The following is a 23,394-nucleotide window of genomic DNA, read 5'->3' on the forward strand; positions in this document are numbered from 1 at the left end:
ATGCCCCTCGGGGGAGGAATGCCGCACCCAGCGCCTCAAGCCCTCACAGCGCGGCCGCCGCTGAAGCGAGCAGCCGCGGGGACACCCCGCGCACCGCCCCGAGGGCGGGCCGCCTCCCCGGCCGCCGCGGAGCCGCCAGGCCCCCGGCCGGGCCTCGCCACCCCTCAGCGCCCGCCCCCGCCGCCTAAGATGGCGGCCCCGCCCGCACCCATCATGCTCCGCGGGCAGCCGCCGCGCTTCCGGGTGCGGGCCCAGGAGGGCGGCGGGCCCGGCGCGGCGTGAGGGGCCGCGGGGCGGGCGGAGGGCGAAGTTTCCCCGACCGGATGTGAACGAACGAGCGGACCGGACGGAGCGGGAGGGAGCCGCGCCCGGACCATGAGGCTCCGACTGTGGCTGGTCCCTGCCCTGGTGCTGCTGTGGGGGCCGGGCGGGCTGGAGGCGCTGGGGCGCCCGCCGCGCCGGCTGCGCTACGGTAAGGGGCAGGGCGGGACCACGGCGGCCGCGGGAGGGGGTGTGCGGGAGAGACCACTGCTGCGGGGCGGGGGGAGAGGGGCACGCTCGCCTCTGCCGAGGGGTAGCTGTGGGGTGCGTGGGGTGGGGAGAGACCACTGCCGAGGGGCGGGGGGTGGGGTGGTGGGGAGGGACCACCTTCTAGGGGCGAGGGGGGGGGGGGTAGTGGGGAGAGACTACTGCCGAGGCGCGGGCGTAGGAGAGGGGCTTCCAGCTACCGAGAGGTAGCAGTGGGGTGAGGGAGAGACCACCGAGGGGGGTGTCGGGGGGAACTTGGGAGAGACCACTGCAGCGGGGCAGGGGGAGAGGGGCACACCCACCTCTGCCCGGGGTAGCGATGGGGTAATGTGCGGGGTGGGGGAGAGACCACCTCCCTGAGGCGGGGGGGGCACACGCAGCTCTGCCGAGGGGTGGCGGTGGGGGGCAATGGGGAGAGGAGCGCGGGGCCCGGGATGGAGCTGGGGACCCTCCGGCCTGGCCGATGGCCTGCCTGGAGGCCGGCCCGAGGCGGTGGGCGAGGCCGCGGCCTGCTCCCGTGCCCGCCGGCGGGCGGGTGGGTGTGCGCTGGGGACCCTGGAGACGGTGCAGGCCCCGTCCCCTCCCGGTGTGGCGGTGGCCCCCCTTCAGCTGAAGGCATCGCTGACGGGCAGCGTTTGGGGGTCATCGCTCTCTGCAGTGGGGTGACGAGACTGCTCTGTCTTCCGCTCGAGGTCTGCTAAAGGGTTTTCCTCACAGGAGTTCGCGTTATGTTAAGGCAGGATAATGATGTAAATGGCTTCCCTTCATAGTTCTGGTTGGAGAGTCACCGTTGCAGAGAGAGCCTGAAGCTATTGGAGCTGAATGGGACTTCTAGAAAGCGTAACACGGAGGAGAACCGCTGCTTTATTTAGCTTCCGTAAACTTAGTTTTGCATCTAAACTTTTACTTTGGAGTGAAGAAGTTGCAAACTTCTGTTCGATGAGGAAAAGCTTATCAGTGAGCTCTTGCAAGAGGTGGTGGTCGTGTCTTGCCCAGTCAGATGTCCTGTCTCCAGTTGATGTGGCCTGTGGTGGCTGCTTCAAGTCCCCCTTCTTTGCTTAGGTCTCTCGGCAGATTTCCCAACAGGCATCCGGGCTGTGCCTCTGTCCTCCTCTCCTGCACCTGAGGTGGACTTGTGGTTCTGTGCAGACCTGAGCAGTTGGTGACTGCAGGAAGCTGGGAAGGATAGGGTTCGGTCAGTGGTGGATGCTCCAGGAAGTGTAATGGAAGCGGAACAAACACAGCATGTCCTTTCAACATCAGGGAGGTCAGGGAGCTCCTCAAACAGAGGTTGCATCTTGGGCTGTCAGATTTTTATGCCTTCTAGAGGACCTATCTGCTATGATTTGTATAATCTTTATCTGATAGCTTTTGTATTCTCGGCCTCCGTACCACTGTGCCTGGACTATGAGCTCTTCAATTTTATCAGATACTGCATGGAGGAAAAACTCTTTTCTTCTGTTTCTAAACATTGGCCATTTTTGTTGTCAGAAATGGTCAATATGGAAGAATTACTCATTTTCTTCACACCCTTAGGGACTTACAGACCTATGTAATTTTTCTCCTTCGTAATTTCTCTCTTTTTTTTTGAGTGGGAAAATCTTAGTCTGCTTAATAATTCTTAGTATGGGAAAAAATGACTCTGTTGGTCTTTGTTACTTTTGTCTATATGTTTTCTTTTGTATTAGATTTTAATTTTTATTTATTTGCGGTGTATGACCAGGACTGCAGGCAGTATTTGTGATACAAAGGTACCGTGGTTTTATAGTGATGAATACTTTTGGTTTTGTTTTCTTTCTGAGTAGTTTTTTGGCCTTTTTTTTGTTGTCTAATAGTAATTCCAAGCTCTCTTTTTTTTTTTTTCTTTTAAAATTTTTGAGTGGTAATAACTATGCTGAAATACTTTGCTGCTCAGATATAGTGAGGATTTTTTTCTTGTGTGTTATTTCACACTTACTCACACATTGAATGTCATCAAGCATTTTGTTGTTCTGTCATTCAGTAAACTAAATATATAAAAGCATTTTGTGAGGGAGCTTGAAAAATCCAGGTGTGCTCCACTGTGTTACATTTATCGGCACATTTTATCCTTTCAGAACGCTAATATATATATGAGGCACTACTTCCCTAGTGTCTTGGTTAGCCACAGGTCTAGTAATTCACAGTTTGTTTTTGTTATTATTACCTGTTTGTCAGGTGAGGAAGTTGAGCGTATTTGTTGATTAGGCCCCTAGATAATACCTGGGGTGGAAATTGGTCCTGCACTTACCACCTTTCAGGCCACCTGCAGCAAGACCAGTGGCACTGTACTTGCATACCAGGATTAGTAGTTGACCAGTTTCATTTTTTTCTGTGCTTTATAACTCTTGGGTAAATACATTCATGTCCTGTTGACTTACTGCTCATTTCATTGGTTTGTTCTAAAGACCCTTTTCTTGAGTCTTTAACTGGAGGCAGGTCTTTAGATTATCCTATCAAGACAAGCTTTTGGGGACCTTCTTAGTCACCTCTGCAGTGAATGCTAAGGTCAGTTAGTCTCTTACTTTTTGGTACTACCTTTAGCATCTGTTCATGGAGTCATCTTTGCAGCTTACTTGTTTTACAAGTCCCTTTGATTATTTGGCTGGGTTGTTTCTTTTGATATAATAGAAGCTATTTCAAGTATTAGCTTTATGCCTTTTACAAGCCACTCTTCAAAATATCTTTGCCTACTTTACTGTGGGTTTATGATCTTTTGCTGGAGTTCTGTTGTCCTCATCTTACACACAGCTTGGTTTTCTGAAATACCATCTTTTCCTTCTAATAACTTCAGCATTGCTATTTTGAGAGCTCTGTTTAACCACAGAGCTTGAGTTTTGTGAACCGAAATCAGATTTCTGGAGAGCAGTATCTTTAAGGAAGTTTCAAGGATTATCATTTTGTGGTTTCTATTAAGAACTTTCTTGCTTGTTTCTCTAAAATTTCAGTTTTTCAGAGAGGAAAAAAATGATTATACAGTGAAAAAAAGAATTTGACAAAGAATGGAATAAGTAGATAAAAAGACATGGGTCCTTTCCCAGCATTTTTGAGCTGAAGTAATCTTAGGGTGTGGTATTCCAGCAGTCTAAACTGATCTAAATTGGGACTGCCACAATCCTGGCCTCAGCTTTCTGATCCCTTCCCCATTCCTGTGAGCACATTCATGGAGCTAAGCTGCCTGGAATCTAATCGTTTTGGTTGTATCGATAAGGGGTAGGGTGTCTGTGTTCGGGTGTTTTCTGTTTGTGGAGTTCGCTCCCTGGACTAGCTCACGGCATGACTGTCCAAGTACTCGCTCTGTGTGTTGTGGGGTGGTAGTGGTTGTGCTCAAGATGAGGGATGAAGGTAGGATGGTATCCGCCTCAGTTTGTTGCCTTTAGATAATCTGGAAGCAGTGCTCTTTTTAATAACGTTGACAGCAGGGATTAATTTCTGGGAGAAGTGTGACTCTACTAGTCAATACAATGACTGTTATAGTTTTGCCTCTGAAAAATTAAGGTCATTATAGTTTTGCCTCTGAAAAATTAAGGTCAACTCTTTTAACATTTTTCTCTCCATTGTCATTTATCTCTGAAGATAACCTTTTATAACTATTAAATATTAATGCTGTTTGTCATGGAGCTCAGACATATCTGAATGATAATGGGGCTTAATATACCTGAAAAGAAGAACAATGCAAATACCCAGCTTCAGTGCTGTTGAATATATCACTGAATATATCTAAAGAACTGCTTGAATCTGTTTTACAACACAGTGGTATTAGTAGTGTCCTGCTACGAAGGAGCATGTATCTGGGATTGGCAAGAATAGAGTCTGTATGTAAAATGTGTCTTACTCTACTGTTACCTGTTTTGAATGAGATCTTTTTTTATCATAAGCTAAGCAGGGAATTAAATAAGATAGCTGTTCCTATCCTGGGCAGATGATATTCTTTGAATCTCTCACTGCTAGTCTTTTTCTACCTGCTATATTGCACTAATAAAATCTGAGGCAGGTAAACTGGGCTTGAATTGTTTTTTCTCCACACTGCTCAAATGCCACGCAGAACTCAAAACGAACTGCATGAGCAGAAGAAATTACCCGTTATAAATGGTTCGGTACGAACCTATGTAATACACATTAAAAGACTAGAGTTTACAATTTGAGTGAAAAAACCAAATGATAGTGGTGTTGAATAAACTGGGGGAGCTGAGTGAAGCAGAGGGCAGCATAAAATAATTCGCATTCAGTTTTGAATTCTACTTCACACTTAGTGTGACAAAACGCAGGAAGTCCGTAAGGCCAGAAGTGTAACCAACTGACAAAGAGTTAAGGGGGTGGAAGTTTAGCTCAGTGTCAAGAGCGTGCAGTGAGATAATTAGTGACAAAATCCTTATGCAAGATTAAACTTCATCCTTCTGGACTGAAGCATCTGTTGGAGACTAAGGCAAGACCTCGGTAACGGCCAAGTAACTAATTTCCCTACCATAGTCTGCCATTTTTGTTACTGTTTCTTGTCCCATTTTAATATCCTTTGAAGCAAAACAGCTATTTTGGATTGAGCCAGTTTTGCAGTTTCACTCCACAAGCTGAAGGTGGGGTGTGTATCTTAAACCATGCACCACGTGGAGGAGAATCCAAGAACACGCAGCCTCATAGCAGTATCTTGCAGTGCATGATAGCTGCCTGGGATGCTGCGGGATTATTTCAAGATCATTGCAGGAATTTGTAGATGCAGTGTTTCCACAGGTGGTGTTACAGGCTAAGTGATAAAGATACAGTCTTCTGTACACTTTGTCTCCATATGAATAGCAAATGCTTCATGTAGACATGGCCTTATTGAATGCAAATTATCAGTGTGATTTTTGTGTTGTGGATTGGCAATCTGTTCTGTGGAGGTACTTAATATTAAGGTTTTAAAGTACTTTTATTGGGTTTGTTTTCTTTTGTTGCTGTGAATCAGTCAACGTTTCCATTTCTAACTGGAAAAAAAAAAAAGTCATAAAAGTGTAATTCCTGAGAGAAGAACTCAAAGTCAACAAAGTGAAGAATGTCAACACTAGATTAAATTCTAATTATTAAGAATTACCCTTAATATTGCAAGATTTTTGTAATAGGAACATAATCAAGTGCTCAGTGTGAGTTTGGTTTTCAGTAGTGCTGATTTGGTCTGACTTCTAGGCAGCCAAGAAGTAAAACTCTTGTTTGCATTTAAGATTTGGGGTAGTTTTATTTTTCTCCGCCCCCCCCCCCCCCCCCCCACCCCGTAAAAACTGATAACTTCTCTGCTACTGTTCATTGCTGATAGCAGCAGTGACTCATCTCAGTTTCACGCTTCTGCTACCCTGGAATTTTTTGTGTGTGTGCAGGAGCCCCAGCATGGCTTTCTGCTCTGCGGCTGGAAGGGCTGAGCAAGGAAGCACAGCCAGCCAGCTCTTCAGTGCAGAGTTCTCCTGATTGCACTCTAACGTTACACCAGGATTTAATTATGTGTTTAGTAGTCAGTAGAGATTTATTTTTGAGATAGAAGTTTATATTTAACTTCTGTTATAAACAGGCTGACTTTTTTTCCCCCCAGCTTTTTTATAAACTGCAGGAGTTGGAGTTTGCCTGTTTCCCAGACTGATCAAGGGAAGTCCTTTGCTGTGTGTAATAAAAGGTTAACCAAGAGCCAGGTTTCTCTAACAAAGAGCAGTACATCCTGCTGTCCTGTTCTACAGATTTCATATGCCACACTCAAACTTGCTTGTTTTGGGGATATCCTGCAACCCTCTCAATAGTTCTGATGGTCTTCCTGGTGTCTTATTCTTGCAGATGTATGCGACCATACTGCTCATATTTATGGTGCTTGTGCCCTGCATCTCTTCACAGTATCCATCCTTGTCTTCCTGTGCTGCTCTTAATATGCATTGTTTGTTCTTTTTTTTCCTCCTTGATACCTGCATTTTTAACCTACGTAGGTACATGGACTGGGGGGTGGGAAGGGAAGGGGGCTCCGTTAGGCAGGGAGGCACCTACAGCTGCCACCCACTTGATGTTGATCTGTAATTACTGAGGTGTTGAACAAGAACATGGTATCCCTTGCATTCCTTGGTTTCCTTTCTCACCTTTTCAGATTGTTACTGAAATCATGAAGTTCTGCCCCTCAGTACCTGTGGTGTGCCTTGAATTTTGGAAGGTTGTGTCTGAGTGAGTCCAAAGTCATATGTGCAAGAAGAGATGCAGTCAGATGGGGAGAAGAGGTTGATCTCACAAGCGTAGTCCATTAGTCTTTACCTAGAATCAGCTCCACTCAAACTTATTTTGTGACACAGCAGGATTTTGTGGTGTGGTATCTAAGCACAGTAGTGAGGCTGACAGCTTTTGGAGAGCCAGACAAATGATGTTTCCAGAGAACACTACATCCTGTGACTTGGCTGTTCTTGTCTGCAGGATATGTGAAAGCATGTGATTTTTGAGTTTTGGGGTTTTTTTGAGTATCGAGTCATATGATGCTGTTCTAGTTTTAAGATGAGACAGCTGTATTGCCCTTGTTTCACTTTGAATATGAGGATGATAATTCAGTGGGCTTCCTTATTTTTTATAACATCAGTATTTGAGCAGGATATTGCATTCTTTTTTTTTTTTTTTCTCCAAAAAGTGCCTTCTGCTTTCACTAATAGGACAGACTGAGTTATTAATCGAGTAGATCCAACAGAATAAATTTTGTTCCTCACTGGTCCCTATTTAAGATGTGTTTAGTGAAGGAGAAAATTTGCAAGGTTGGAAGTGTGTGAGGTAACATGTAAGAGCCATTGGGGGTATTCAGCTGTATTCAAAACCACCAGAAATAGCAGTTTAATTATCTGTACAGCTTCTGCTAAACAGAATTTGCACCCTTAAGGAAGTATTCGCACTGTCTAGAAACAGATGTCTATTTTACCATAGGGAAAAAACTTTGGAGTAGTATAAGGGTGCAGCTATATGAACAAATTTTTTCCTGAGATGAACTAAAGGGTGTTTTGTAAGTTGTTAGCTTTTTCATGGTATCCGTCACTGGACACTTCTGAATTTGTGGTAAGTAGAGAGTAGTTTAACCAGTGTAACTGCAGGAAAAGTATACTGTGGAGTAGCTGGTAGACGGTAAATCAGCAGCCTACCTTACCTCCCAGTGCGAGGTCTGTGTAACCATACCCTGAGGCTTTGTCTGTGCTGTGCTGGTGACTAACTGAATTCGGGCACCTTGTTTTCCTCACGTGGTTTAGCAAGTTTCGTGCAGTTGGGATGGAGTCAAAAACATGCCTTTTAAAACATTCAGCAATGCTGACATGGCTGGCCATTCTTAATGACAGGTTTGTCTAGAAATGTGTTTAAACAGAGTGTAAACCTCTATCCTGTTATGGTTTATAAGCAGGCTGACATACATTTGGTTCTTGCTTTGAACCCGTTTCTCACACAAGTTCTTCTGTTCATGTATACTCAATGAGAAAAACAGCAGCCCCTCTTTATGCAGTGGAAACAAGTAAACATGATTTATCTAAACTGTTAAAAGCATGGGCTGTTTCACATGGGATAAGTGTTTCAATTCACTTTGTTTTCTGTCTTTGGCAATGGCTCTGTACCAGATGCACTGGAGAGAGATGTAGCAGCACGTGTAATGAGCTGTTACGGAACAGCTTTCCCACAGATGGATCTTCTCAACACATCCTCTTCATCAACAGACTCCTAAAAGCAGTGTAAACTGTTAAGGGAAGGTACCCATAAACATTTAGGCATGACTGCATCACCTCCTGCCTGGTGAAGACCGTTTGTGTGCCTGGTTGAGATATGAATATATTGGCCTTCTCCATTAGCACTCCCTGGCATGGTGCTCCAGTCAAACGATCCCACTGTATTGCAGCCAGTAACCGGCTGTTACCACAAGCACGAGGGCAGCTGTTTTATGTAGGGTGGTGGAGACCTGCTTTAGCTCATATGGTTAAGGTTGGAAAGACTCCAGTCTGTGTTTCCTGGTCCAAATTCTGACTGAGGCTGTGAATTATATTTGAAGTTACTTTATTTGGTTACTTTAATTAAAATATTTTAATGTAGGAAGAAGAGCATAATTTGGAGAATAAAAAATAAATAGTAACAATAAAGAATATGGAGCCCTTCAACCATTCAGTCACTCCCCAGCTGAATCAGAAAAATTGTTATTAGTTAGCTGCTCACAAGCTTTTGATAGGTGTTTGCTACCCATTGGAAATCAGCTCGAGATCAGTACCTGGGTTGTAGTTGACTAGTGCCATGCAAACTACAGGCTGGAGCCCTTTTTTCAGTCTTGGATATGCCAGTGATTTAACAGTCACACTGCAAAATCCTCCCCAAGTGTGTTTGCTGTGCTTGTTCCAGGACTACTCTCTGTAGGCTTGTCATCCCATTCCGGTGCCTTTTGACAGGAGATTTGTTTCTGCTTTTATTCCCCTTGGGGTGGTTGGAGAAATAACTGCAATCATTCCTGCAAACCCCTCTGATGCTCTTGTGGTCATTTTTAAATCCTGAAAGTAATGTTTTTTTAAATATTGTTGGATCTTGTGTTTTAAGTAGAGACATTATCATGGGATAATTGTGAAGAGAGTTTTTTAAAATATTAATTATATCTTCTGGGTTAAAACTTGATGCTTCTAGATAAGATTAACCTTTCTGTAAATAATGCAGTGCAAAAGAATGCTTATGAGATGGCTGACTTGCCACATTTACTTGTTGCTTTCCGGGCAATAGGTTGGGCATGAGATCATGGGAATTTACTGTTCTGCTTATGAAAGTTGAGCTGGTTGGAGAAGGATGCCATTGGTATTTGAATTGGTAGCTGAGCACTTGAAGAGAAACCTCTTCTTTTGAAATATATGCAGTGGCCTCCAACTCAGTGAGCTAAGCTGTTGTCCAGCACATTCTTGATCTCTTTGCTGCTGGAGTAGCCTGCTGCAATGCATATTGGCCCATAATTTATTTAAAAGATACATTCCTGTGTTAAGTTGCAAAGTCTAGTGGCAGTAGGCATTTAGCCTTGAAATGAGGTGAAAGAAAAAGAGGAAACAATTAGTGAGTTCAAAGTTGGGGACAGAGGAGAAGTCACTGTTGTGGATTTCTTCCTGAGAACTTTGGAGTATTGTCTTTGTCACTGATGTTCCTTCCCTGTTTCTTTTACATACCTGAGATGTGTATGTTCTGGGAAGGTCATCCCGTGTCTGTCCTGTTCCCCCCCCCATCCCAGGAGAGAAGGTGGAATGAGGTGAAGGCTGGTGATCGTAAATAAATAAATATGCGGGATATCAGGATGAAATTAAGGTGTCCTTCTCCAAAAAGAGAGGAATGCAGAAATCTAAGAGGGGGTGGAAGGGAAGGAACCGCAGGAAAGTGGTTTGGGAAAACCTGAGTCAGCTCGGTGCCGTTGAAGCCCGTGGGAAATGACTCTTGGACCATAGTGAAGATAATGAGGAAGGAATGCCAGAAAGATTATTAAACTTGAATAAAAAGTAGTCAAGTATACGCTTGCTGTGGCTCCCATCCACAAACTGCTGTACAGTTGGACTCTGTACAGCTCTGTATTTTGTTTAAAATAACGACACTTCATCTTTCATTTTCAATAAGCCATGACCATGGATTCATTTTCACAGTATGAAAATTTTACAGAAAAATTTTGGTTTGAGTGTGTTACCAATATATTTTTTCCACATCTGTCTGACACCTGAATTAGTTCACGGATTTATGTCTAGCAGCAGCATGTCTTAAGTCTACTTGTGTCGCAAGTAAAATTAAAAGCAAACAAATTTAGGAAGGGTAAGAGGAAATGCGAACAAGTGCATTCTTGTTTCAGGGTAACAGGAACTAGGAGTGTCCTGTGTTTCATTTGTTACTTTAACAATCATCTTACTCATCTTCATCAACTCTGTAGGTCTTATTCTTACTACCCTTCCCCTGTCTCTGTGAGACATTTCCAGAAGGGTATTTGTGTGTGCTGAGGTGGAGCAGGACTTCTGAAGTTCTCCTTGCCTACCAAATAAAAAAAACCCTAATTTCTTTAGCAGACTTCTCAGTTCTCTTGCCATCAAACTGAGACATTTTGTCTGGCCATAGTGGCAGCTGCATCTTGCTCTTTGGCATGACCTTCCCCTGCTTCTGGGCTGTACTTTGCAGGCAGAGGTGGAAAAGGGCAGAAGGAGTAGTACTTTGCAGCTGGGGTTGTGCCTCTCCGGCAGACCTTGTGCTTGGCAAGTCGCTGTGTCAGTCCCCAGCAGCGCAGCTCTGGTACCACACCTTTCTTGCTTCATGGCCCACATACCACACACTTGCTCTGTATCACAAACCGACGTTTGGTATCCTTTATGTCAACATTCACTTTAATTGAGGGGTCTGCTCTGGCCGAGTGTGTTGAAAGAATCTCAGGTTTAATTAAAAGAATTTAGGACTAGACAGTTTAATGAGGCTTTTTTTCAGAATTGATTTTCCCTGCCTGTCCCTGTCATCCTTCCAGGTGGTTCTGGATGAAGGCAGGTGCCAGGCCATAAGCAATGAATTATAATAGACTTTTTAAAGAAAAGGGATTTGGGGAGGGGATTTTTTTAGGTATTTGCTCACTGCGTGGCTCTAGTGAACCAGCTCTGCAGCCTGTGGCAAGCTAACGATGAAGGCACTGCCTGGCATGCCGCAACTGCGCCCATAAGTGGAAAAAAAACACAACACGAAGGTGTTGGAAACTTGCCTTTGCATATAACCCAAAATGCATGGTAATCGATTGCAGGTGCTCTCAACCTGTGGGTTGTAAACAGAAATCAGGAAATTGCAACTGCACTGCCCTTCCTGTGTTGCTCAACGGCAGGGGAGGGAGAAGCCTGGGAGCCGCTGCTCGGTGGCTTCTGCTGCACGAGAAGGCAGCTGTGTCGCTTTGATAGTAGGTCTGGTGCAGGGCCAAGAGGGCTGTGAGGGTCATCTTTGTTTCTGCAGCTCCCTCGCTTCCAGTGTACACAGGCATATGTGTCCACATACACTGGTGGTTAATTCTTCCCACCTGCCCCCTCGCAAAAGAAAAAGTGAGGTGCTTGCCTTGGCCCAGATAACATGCCCATTCTTAAAGGTTTTCTTGGGTTTGAGAGGCATGTATTTGGGGATAAATGATGGTACTGAGTGTCAAGTTTAAAAAAAAATAAATTTCAGGAGCTATATCTATCTAGATTTCAAGTTGGCCATCTTGGCTTTTTACACAACAACCAGTAAAATGCAGCTTCCTCGTGGTGCTGCTTACTTAAAAGTCCAATAAAACGTGTGAGGTTACTTGGCTGAGTGGTGTAAGCTAGTGATTGAGGCTCTGAAGAAGTGGAAAGGCCATCTTCGTTAATAAAAACCCACTTTGGTAGCTATCATGTCTGGTTTAGAAGCACAGCTGGAAATGGAGGGGAAAAAATGGGAATTTTTTTAATGAAGAATGACTGGATGAGCACTTCTGCTTGTAAAACATGGCTGACTCCTCATTTGGTTCAGTGAAAAGAGTGAACACCTCTGGCAGAGAAGGAAGACAGTGATGTGGGAATAAGGGCCTCTGTTTGAGGCTGTAAAGAGCAAGTGAATCGATTGGCGCTGGTGGAAGTGAAGGTGGTTGTCAGGTGCCTCGCCGGCTGGTGGGTGCTCCTGGCGAAGGGATGGCTTACCAAGCAGCAGGAGGCTTTATCAGCAAGAGTCACACACCGTTGGCAGCCAGCATTATGCACTTGTTAATGGTGGAAGTATATGCAGAATATTGACCTGAATTTGTAATTCTTGTGCTGCTCCCCATAGGGGTTCGGGCCCTTGGTCTCCCTCCTCTGAATAAGTTCTTATGTTCCGAGTAGGGAAATCAAAGGAGTTTTGTGTGGTGGTAAGGTATTGGGAAACCAGGGTACCTGGAGGTGCCCCATATGAGGTGCCTTGTTAGTTATTTCTGATTGATTATGCTACACAGACACCTCTTTTCTGGCTACTGTTGGACAGAAAGGCAATAAATGCAGTCCTGATCTGTAGTGAATTTGGTAGAAGTTTCCTAGGTTAAATTATTTTCTTCCTTAGACTCGGATGAGGACCAGCAGGTGAGGAGAGTGATTCATTCCAGAGAAATGGGGATGTTCTCCCCCATTTAGTTTCCAGAGGGCAGCCAGGGAGGCCATTAGCTCTGCACAGCTGTGGCAGTAAAAATGATAGGTTGGTTGCTCAAAAATTGCTATAAGAAGTGAACTAAATACTTTGCCTCTCTCAGATTGTGTCTTGCCTCACACTATGATTTCTACTCACCTACACAAAATGTACCTTCACAGAAATGTACAATAGTTATCCTAAAATTAGAGCAAACTGTGGTCTTGCTGTTGAAATTGGAGGCTCTGTTTTGCTGGTTTATGTGTGCATTTGTGAAGGAGAGAGTCTCTTGAAACCAAAACTTTCCTTGTTGCTCTTCCAGACACAGTTGAGTCCATGCTTTCAGACTACGACATCCTTTCTCAGTCTAGCATCCAGCAACACTCACTGAAGAAGAGGGACCTCCAGCCTGAGACACATGTAGAGAGGCTCTTAAGCTTTTCAGCCCTGCAAAGGTAATTAAATCATCAGCAATGAAGTAGCATAGTATTTTCCTTCAGTTTGTAATGAATAATGCACAGTTCCAAACGCAGAAATAGTTATCTTGTTTTCTGTCATGACTGGCCAGTTCTAAGTTAGTGGTTATATGACTACAGAGAGGCTCAGAGGAAACGGAAAAATAAGTTGCATTGTATTACTCTGCTGAAGTGGCAATGATTTAAGATTTCTTTTGCTTTGTTCTTAGCTTTAGCTTTATGTAGACTACTTCCACTGATTGGGTTGGATCCCACTTATACCTCATCTGGCAACATTGTCATACTTCTTGACTGTCCTCTGGTTCTTGAAAATCTCTGCCTTCAGTTTGGGGAGCGTGTGTGGTGTGTTGCCCAAGAGATTTATTGTGTTTTTTTCATGGAGGTTTAATCCTCTCCCTACTAAGTGTAAATTTCCTGTTCAGTAAAACGCTTCTTTTAATCATTTTTTTCATAAGATGGGAAATAGAAGCACAGGTGAAAGGGGAAGGAGAGGTAGAAGAGAGCAGGCATGAAGGTTGTATGGATTTTACTGAGTGTCAGAAAAGAGGTATTTGAGTGCTGAAATTGTGACTCTCAAATGGGGGAGCAGGGTGAGAATAATGCTTTGTATTAACAAGTGTAGATCAATTTTTGTTCATCTGACATCTATGTCTACTGTGTTCTCATGTGCCTTCCCCTGTCTGTCATCTACAACTACAACTGTCATGCAAGTTGTTGTGCATATTTTTTTAATCTCTAAATGTGTGGAGGGGGTAATTTTTAAGTACCAAGTATAAAAGGTTAATGGGATCAAATGTCTGGCTGTCCCTGTTTTGCACTGACTCGTGCACCCTGACTTTATGGTAAGGTTGCAATACGGCCAATGATAATTACAGAATAATTGCAGAGGGGCATACCAAAAATCTTTGACCCAAAGCCCACATAAACCAAGAGCCGATGAGGCTCCTTCCAGAGAAGGTTCTCTAGTTACTTCTTGGGATAGCCTTTAGTTTTTGTGACAATATATCACAGAAATCTACAGAGTTCAGATTTTTGTTTATGGTCTTCTGACTGTATTATTTCAGAAAATAAGAACTTCAAGGTAATTTAATTTAAAATAGATGAACAAATTCCTTGGTCTGATTTTCTTTAAATAGTTACCAGTAACTGGTTTTGTTTGACAGCAAATGGAGAAGGTCCGTCATGAACAAACTGTGCCTGTTTTGGATTTTGGGGGTTATTTTTTATTTTTTTAATTAAACATCTTTGACTCTTTAAAAATATTTACAGTTATGAATTACACAGTATATGTTTTTGTAGCCTGCTTATCAGAATTAATGCTTTCTAACTTCTTCTGGACCCTCAGTCAAATGGAGACTTGGATGTATCTGTTATGTGTATACTTTGCTTAAAAGTAAATGGAAGTAAATTCTTTTACAGGCACTTTAAATTATACTTAACAGCAACTGCTGAACACTTTTCAGAAAAATTTCAAGCGTTAATTGTGGATGGTGAAGGCAAGGAAAAGAAGTATCGTGTTCAGTGGCAAGACTTTTTTACCGGACATGTCGTTGGTTAGTATGGACTAGACTGTGTGTCAGTGCTGAGAAAGCACAGCTTTGAGTCTCTTGGCCAAAGTAAATGGTGTATTGCCCTCGTTTTCATCAAATATGGTTAGGATAAACAAGTAAACTTAATTTTCATGTCCCTTGGGTTTTCTGGTTTTGTTTTTGTGGTGGGTTTGGGGGGTTTTTTGGGTTTGGTGGGTGGTGGGTTTTTTTGTTTTTTTAGCTATTGCACCAAGGTTCTAAGATAGGACTCTTCTGTTTAGTTTGGCAGGACACAAAGGTATAATTTACTCAAGCAGCAGCTTGTGTTGTTTTTGTTTTTGTTTTTTTTTTTTTTTTTTTTTTTTGAAAATGATAATGGTAGCTTTAATTCCAAGTGGAATGTAAGACTTGAATGTTCATTGTCCCAGAACACAAGGCCCAGGTAGTGGTGATGCAGTGTTGCCCAGATTGTTATATTAAAAGACTTTAAGATGATTCTTTGCAGATTACTTTTCTGTGAAGAAAGGGTATCTTGCTCCACTTTAGTCCAGCACTAATGGTTCCGCTAAGTTGTTTTGATTTTTATGTTGCCTGTGTGATGTGGTGAAAGTCTTTTCCACTGGAATCCAGGCTGACGCCATGAAACTGCTGTCTGATAGTAGTAAGATGCAAGCTGCTTTTGTTGGCAGAAATATTCTGTGTCCCATTACTAATCCCCAGAGCCATCTCAACACTTTCTGCAAAATTGTCAATTAAATCTGAGTCTTGATGACTGTGACCACTAGAAAGTTAAGACTGGGGGGCAGTGCTGGTTCATTTCTTTTTTTCCTTTAAACTGGACAGTATAGTGTTCTTCAGAGACTGAGGAAGGTAATTTGGCGTGAAGTTTAGAAACAATTAAAAAAACCCAACAAACAGTGTCTATGCAGGAGTGCATGCAAATAGAGCTGAATTAATTTATTTTTTCCTTGCTTATGTTAAAGGAGAGCATAATTCCAAGGTTGTGGCACATATTGGGGATGAAGATTTTACAGTGAGAATCAATACTGATGGAGAAGAATACAACGTTGAGGTATGTGGGTGTTTCTCTTTCTAGTTAGTCACAGTGACACCTCTGTAGCTCAAAATAGACTTGGTGGTGGTGTTTGTTTTGGGGTGGGTAGGGAGAAGGGAGAGAAATGTGAAACCGATTTGACTTTTGCAAGTGTTGAATTTTATTAGTGAGTGACATTCTCTGACATTCGCATGTTTTAGATACATCAGGGAGAAGGTATGTTTTAAACAGGAAAGGGTTTTAGAAACAGATATGGATAACGTTAGTAATTAGTGGTGATCATGTCCTCTAGAATAACAAACTATGCAGCCTTCTGAGCAGAGTCAAGGTCTGTTGAGCTTTCTAAAATTTTGGCTTTGTTACGTCTTGGAATTTTTCATATTCTTAGAGCTTTATTTGAAAATCTGGTATTTTTTGCTCCCTTGTTTCTGTTTTTCACCGTTTTCATTGCTTGTGTTATTTTAAACTATTGGTTTAAAAAACATATTCAACAAATATATAATTAGAGACTATCTTAATGAGTTGTTCAGTGCAGTATATTCCCAGACACAAGCTGTATTAGAATGGCTGAATAACAGTAATTATGGCTGAGTGTTATATGGATATTGTAATTGTCTCCAAACCCAAGGATATGCAGAATTATGGGTAAACCTGGGAAATCTAGTCACGTTAAAGTATGAAAATGTGATGAGAATACCCAAACCACTGTACTTGTGTTTTACGTTAAGAGCATATAGTAGCTGTTTGATTGTGATTTAAAGCATTTTTGTGTTTGTGGTCCAGAGTAAGGTAAGCATGTCTCAGTCCTCGGCGCAGCCAACCCCCTTGCTTCTCACTGGCTGTGTCTGTACAGCTGAATAAAGGCAGGCAATGGCGTGGAAGCTCTGGCTTGTCCATGCTGCCTAGCTGTGAGCATCTGTGGGTCAGTTTCAGCCCCTAACCAGCCATGGGTGAGATGATGCCTGTGTACAGTCAGAGGTGGTGTGTGCCAGAGACCGTTGCCAAAAGACAGTGCGGACAAAGCCGCTCCACTGTTGCCTGCCTTTGCTTCATGGTCCTCCTGTACCGTTCAGAAAGGCTGTGGACCTTTGTATAAAACCCTGGTGCGCTCACACCTTGCCCTAGGGTGTGAAACATGTGCCTTCAGTTTTGCGCTACAGGCATGTGGCTGCTGGGCTGGCACAGCCTTCACATTTCAGGACCTTTTTGCTGTGATCCGAAAGCACAGTATGCTAAGTTATAGTTGTCTGAAGTTGAAAGAGCACTGCCTAAGGGCCAGAGGAGACCCAGACCCAGGTGCTCTGCATTGTGGATGTGGGCAGTCTATGCTACTTGGCCTTGCCTAAAGAGCAGGCCCTGTCCATGTTGTATTTGTTGGTGTTGATGTAGCTGTTATGTACAGATAATAATAGGGACATGTCACTAAAGAAAAAAGATGGTTAGTATGCATCAGCTATGGGAATTAGTGTCTTACATTGGCATTTCATGGTTTTCTTGTTTTCTTTGGTTTTGGAGAAATTTTCACGCTTGTAAGTGACTTGGGTAGCTATTGAACATTGAAGAGCCTGCCTTCTGCTGTGAAGACTGCATTCTGCTGTGCACTTAGATATTCTCTGTTATCTGCCAGCTCCTGTACATCTGGTCAGTGTGTTTGTTAGCGTAGTTTAAGCACCTCCTCCCCGGCCGTGCCAGTATCCATACTGTTATGGAGGGAGCGGAGGAGCCTGAGATGCCCCCTCAGCTTGTGCTCGTGTTCTGGAGGGGAAGAAAAATTCTGTCTCTTCTACAGCCTTATCCAGGTGGCTGCCACTGCTCTGTTGAGAGGATCTTAGATTTTTGGATGCCTGTGTAGCATAAAAGAGTTGAATTCTGTTGGCTTTCTTGGGGACATTGTTTTATCAGTAGATCTATTGCTGTGGGTGAAATTATTGTAGTCCAACGCATTTGTGTGTGTACACATAAAGCTGTGGAGATTTGATGGTACATATGTATAATTTTTTACTTATATAGACTTAGTCTTGGCATTCACTGTGTTCCTAATTGCATTTCTGTTATTCTTGTGCTGTCAGCCACTGTGGAGATTTGTAGATAATGTGCAAGATGAAAGACTGCTGGTCTACAGATCTGAAGATATTAAAGATTTCTCAAGATTGCAGTCCCCCAAAGTGTGTGGTTATTTAAAGCTAAACGAAGAAGAACTGTTGCCAAAAGGACTGGAAGACAGGAAGCAAAACGAAGGTGAGTGTCTGTACCTTGGGAGAGCAGCATCTTTGAAACAAATGCTTAAGTTCTGTCTGTGTCGGCAAGTAAGATAAGAACCTGGGCAATAATCTCTGTTGCTGCTTCTAGTTTAATTATTAGCTTTTTAAATTCATTGGTGGGTGGAAAAAAGCAGCATTTTTCCTCATGCCCATTCGCCACCCAAAAAAGCCCTAACAACTGATGAAAGGAAGAAACTGTCACTCAGGGCATGTTTCTTTCTGGCTTGTGGAAAGGGTTTGGCCCTATGTGCAGGCTAAGGAAAGGAAGCTATTTCATCAGTTCTAAGTAGTTTTTGTTGTGATAGCTGGCAGCAATGTAGGTACGCTTTCTGAGGCGAACATTAAAACAACTTTGCATTTCTGTGCACTGTGCAGCAGGACCTGTTTGGCCTTGGTGATCACTCAAGGAATCCATCTTGAGCTATGATGGGTTTTTGAGAGTTCTTGGTCCCTCTTTCCTCTGTCCTTTGCTGTGTCAGCAGAGGTTGGGATAATGACTAGGAATAGGAGGAGGAGATGTGTTAAGGCCGAGGTGATGACCATAAAAGCTCTAAAGGTAAATCTGTTGAATAACTCAATTTCACTACTATACATTCCTTTCCTTACAACAAGTTTGAGGACTGTTAAGAAGACAAAAATTAAGTACAGTTATTAAAAAAAAAAAAAAAAAAAAAATCTAAAACTAAACATCCCCATTTTCCCCAAAAAAACCCACCCGAACTTGCAGTCATTTCTTATATAAGGGTAATAGACACGGCAGTGGCAGTTTTATTGAGTGTTTATTTAATTGTATTTAAAATGTTCACATTAGTAAGCATCCATCGGAAGAAAAGAGCTGTTCCAGAGAGCGCCAAAAACACGTGCAAGATGTTGGTAGTGGCAGATCATCGTTTTTTCAAGTATATGGGCCGTGGGGAAGAGAGTACCACTATAAACTATTTGGTAAGTAAATATACTCTGTTACAATTTGCTGGAATAAATGCAGGAAAAAATACTGAGTCAGTAGTTAAAAGAACATACAGCTTATACTACTTTTGCACAACATAATGTATTTATGTCTCATGGCTGCATGTGCTTTTTACCTGGGAAAGTGCTAAACCATGCTTTTAAGATATTTTATAACGGTGATACTATAGTTATAGTCTTCAAGTTTCACTTATAAACAAATCCCTTCCCTTCACATACTTCTTGTGGCTATGCTATTTTCTGCCTAAGAAACTTCTTTTTTTCAGTTGGAGCTTTAGAATCTCCTGGATTTTGAAATCCACTGCAAATGATCCAAGCATCTTTGAAGTTCAAGCATGTATAAAGCTCATATGAGAGGCAAAAGCAATTTGTATAGATTTTTTTTTTTTTTTTCCCCAAAATTCTTCCAGGATCCTTGGTCCAGAACAAAATTAGAAGCAGGTGCGGTAAACAATTCATTTGGTTGTACATGGGTGTTGTGGGTTAACCCCAGCAGGCAGCTCAGCCCCACCCAGCCGCTTGCTCACTCCTCCCCAATGGGTTGGGGAGAGAATCAGAAGGGTAAAGGTGAGACAATTTGTGGGTTGAGAGAAAAACAGTTTAATAGGTAAAGCAAAAGCTGCACACACAAGCAAAGCAAAATAAGAAATTAATTTACTGCTTCCTATCAGCAGGCAGGTGTTTAGCCATCCTCAGGAAAGAAGGGCTCTGTCATGTGTACTGGTTACCAAGTAACCCAGCCAAAACCAGTATAATGGGGTTGTCTACCTGACAAGTTTTTGTGAAATAGAATGCCTGCCCACAGCCTTTCAGCAGAAGTGGAGAGTGTGGGTTTGGGGATGGGAGACAAAAACAATTGAAACTACTTTTGGAGGTCTGTTGTTTGTCAAGAGTCTCTTTCTGAGCCTGAATCTTTGAAGTGCTAATCACTCTGTTCCACCTTTGCTGGCTTTTTGACCTTTCTGTCCCCCAAAATGTTTACATTCCTCAGGTAACGGAGCCTCAGTTCGTGTGTTTGCAGAGATGCTATTATCTCAGCATCTGACATATGCTGAGGCTAACCTACTGTTGTGTTTCCTGGGTAGATGTGTACTGTTAACAACACAGTGATTGGAAAACTAAAGCATAAACTATTATCAAGTGGCTCTGAATGTCACTTTTCATTCTGAGCAAGTTTGATGGTTTATATTTAGTAGAAGGCGGTTTTTAGGAAGATGAGAACAGCTTGAAAAGGGAGGTATTGATAGTGAGCACTGATGAGAGACTTTCTGGAACCTTGTGCTTGAACCATAATAAGGAAAATAATAGGGTTTTGGCTGGGAGAGGGAAGCAAGCCTCAGGGGTCAGTTAAACTAGTTAAGCATTGTGCTAAAACAAAGCAGTAAAAACAACTCCCACCTGTGCCCTTCCCCTCAAAGAAACCTGGAAAACTAGTATACGGACAAAGTGTTTCCCAAGATGTCTTGTTCTTAATATTATCGCTCTTCCACTACACAAACAAAAGTGATAAAGGGGAAAGTTTGTACTGTTTTCTTTATGATGGAAAATTTTCAAGGATATTTGATAATACTCTCTGGATCCAAGTACTGTTGGTTTTGGATCACTGAGTATAGTATGTCTGTTACATGAGGTTCAGTTTTAATTTGAAGTGAGTGTTTCTAGATAAGTATGTTGCAGCTTCTCTGAGTGTCTTGAACTTTATTACGTGAAAGCTCGGAACTTAAATAACTTGTTTTTCTTTTCTACATAGATTGAATTGATAGACAGAGTAGATGACATCTACCGAAATACTTCCTGGGACAATGGAGCCTTCAATGGGTACGGCATACAGATAGAGCAGGTATTCACTGAACTATACAAAAGGTTTCCAATATAAAGGATAAGAACATGGTTTAGATATCAGGGTTTCTGATTATTTTATCTGGATTAGAGCTAAAATAATCAAATCCTGTATTATTAACTCCAGCCAGGACCACTCTGAAATAGCATCTTGCTAGTGGTGGTGTTAATGATCTGACACAGCATGCCCATTTTCAGTTCCTTGCAGTGTTTGAGATGGGACTTTTCAGGGGGAATCTTTCCATGTTTAATCTCAATTCAAAGGTGCTTTTTTTCCCCTGAATATGAGGAATTCTTGTTTCTGTCAGACATACTCTTATGCATGCATTTAATGTTTGTGTCTATGACTAGTGCTTAGCTTACAAAGCCTGAGTGGGCCTCAAACACAGATGAAAAAACACAAATCCTGCCTGAAGAGCTTTAATGACTCTCTTAGACATCATGGTATCTTGATGTGATAGTGTAGAAGCTGCTATAGGGTAGGTACAGGGGATGTAGTGACTTCAATTTATATGATGGCTTCTGAAAGTTAGTGCACAGAAATCTGGAAAAGGGCATTAAAAAGAAGAGCAATCCATCAGCTTGGAGTACTGCAAGAGCTGTGATGTGGAACACGGAGACTAATGGTACAAGCTAGCTGCCCCTTTACTGGGAAGAGGTCTGCAGGAACAAGGAAGGAGAGTTAATTGGGCAGGGAGGGGAACAGAACATGATGCACTAATTCTAGGCTATGGGGAAAGTAGCAATCCTTTAAAATATGTTTTGGTTAGCTAGAACTCTGAAATGATTAGGGGTTATTTATACTAGATGTAAATCCTGGTTGTATTTGGTTTTTTTGATAGAGTAACATGCATCTCAAAGCAGAATGTTACAGTGAAAACTGTTGATGTTGCCCTGTAAAAGGGCTGGTGTAGTTACTTATGATGTATTTGGTGTATCTTAACTAGCAGAGGCTGAAAAGTTAACGTTAGAAGCATGCTGAGTCTGAATTTTTCTCCTTGCAGATCTATTGAGACATATAAGATTACATTGAAAGCTTTTCTGTAGCTACTAAATTGACCAAAATTCCTCTACATTGTTGTTGCCCTTTTTGAAATGTAGATTATCATCCACAATGAGCCAAATGTTGTAAAACCTGGAGAAAAGCATTACAATATGGCAAAAAGTTACCCAGATGATAAGAAAGATGCCTGGGATGTGAAAATGCTGCTAGAGGTAGGTTGTAACCCTTAAAAAATTGTGCCCCTCACAGAGAATTACTCATTCATACAGCTGCTCTGTGGTAACAGATGAAACTCCTCTACTTCCTTCGCATGACGTGTAGATGTTACACAAACTAGCTGATGTGCCCTGTAGCCCGTGGTAAAGGGCTCCATTGCATAATTATAGAGCACACATCAATTAGTAGTATTAGTATGTGTCCTGAGTAAGAAAGGCAGTCCTGATATGTCTGGCCCTGAGACTGGCTGTCTTGTAACCTTCATAAAATTATTGTACTTGGTTTTTGCCTCTCTGTGAAAAGGGGAAATGAATAGACAAGTTATATAAATGAATGCATACAATGTCCTTGGGTATTAATTTAATTTTCTACAGCTCTGTAGGACAGCTAAACAGCTGCTTTCTTCTGACTTAACCGGATCTAGAAGGTGCCTGTCTGGCTCATCAGATAAATGTTCTTATTTATAGGCTTCTAATGTGCCCCATAAAGTGTCTTACAAAGATTTGATTTTTGTTTTTTCCTTAAAGCAATTTAGCTTTGATATTGCTGAGAAAGCAGCTCACGTGTGCCTTGCTCATCTCTTCACATATCAAGATTTTGACATGGGAACACTTGGATTGGCTTATGTTGGCTCTCCCAGACCTAACAGCCATGGTGGCATTTGTCCTAAAGGCAAGGCTTCTTTTTCTTCAGTCCCAGTTCTGGGTTGAAAGCTAGTTTTTGTTATTTGTGTTTAATCCTCTTCTCCGACTTCCATGGAGCATGACGTGTTATTTGCCTAGACTCTAGTTGTTGGGTTTTGGATAGAATAGATGGCCATTTTCTTGGCTGGAGCTGGAAAAAGAAGGGAGGGAAGGATAAAAGTCACTAAGCTATCTGGTGTGAACAAGCTGGCTAGAACAAACCCTAGACCAAGGGCTGCTTTGTGTGGGCGCATCTTGCAGCAGTTCTGGAACGGCAGATGCTATTGTCTTGGAAATTTCTTATATTTTCCCCTTTGCTGCAGTACATGAGCTGTTTGTGCTGTGCTTGAAAGATTCCCCACCCCAAAAACTGGCAAGAGACAGGGTCTCACTGGTGAGCCTGTGAGAACAATAAAGCTGTTCATTTCCCCAAACAAGTATTGCTCTCTCCCCCCAAAAACCCTGAAACCCAAGGAAAATGTTTGTCAATTTTTATTTGTTTATTTCTCACTTGTATAGCTTACTATAGTCAAACTGTAAAGAAGGACATCTATCTGAACAGTGGCTTAACCAGCACCAAGAACTATGGGAAGACCATCCTTACAAAGGTAGGAGAGTATCCTCCTCTGCAGAGCGTGAACGTTCCCATGTATGTACGTGCGTGTTGTGTGCCATGGGATTGTGACAAGCTTCCATGCTCTCTCAGAAATGAGCTGCTGGCT

General features: G+C 42.6%; 1 protein-coding gene across 3 annotated transcripts in view; it reads left to right on the plus strand.

Annotated features, from left to right (window-relative positions):
* The first annotated feature begins 220 nt into the window (after positions 1-220).
* The window catches only part of ADAM17 (ADAM metallopeptidase domain 17), a 36,973-nt gene continuing 13,799 nt past the window's right edge, over positions 221-23,394 (plus strand). For 2 of the 3 annotated variants that reach the window (XM_030037010.2, XM_030037009.2), the window contains exons 1-10: positions 221-472; positions 12,968-13,100; positions 14,541-14,674; positions 15,634-15,722; positions 17,774-17,942; positions 18,777-18,907; positions 20,682-20,771; positions 21,872-21,985; positions 22,517-22,661; positions 23,192-23,280. In XM_030037010.2, the coding sequence (XP_029892870.1) occupies positions 376-472; positions 12,968-13,100; positions 14,541-14,674; positions 15,634-15,722; positions 17,774-17,942; positions 18,777-18,907; positions 20,682-20,771; positions 21,872-21,985; positions 22,517-22,661; positions 23,192-23,280 (1,191 nt within the window). In that variant the 5' untranslated portion in view covers positions 221-375. Of the gene's footprint in view, positions 473-2,962; positions 3,055-12,967; positions 13,101-14,540; positions 14,675-15,633; positions 15,723-17,773; positions 17,943-18,776; positions 18,908-20,681; positions 20,772-21,871; positions 21,986-22,516; positions 22,662-23,191; positions 23,281-23,394 lie in introns of those variants that run through there. The other variant, XM_030037011.2, reaches the window with a different exon arrangement.

The sequence above is a fragment of the Aquila chrysaetos genome, chromosome 15 (assembly GCF_900496995.4).
Source record: "Aquila chrysaetos chrysaetos chromosome 15, bAquChr1.4, whole genome shotgun sequence".
Lineage (NCBI taxonomy): Eukaryota > Metazoa > Chordata > Aves > Accipitriformes > Accipitridae > Aquila > Aquila chrysaetos.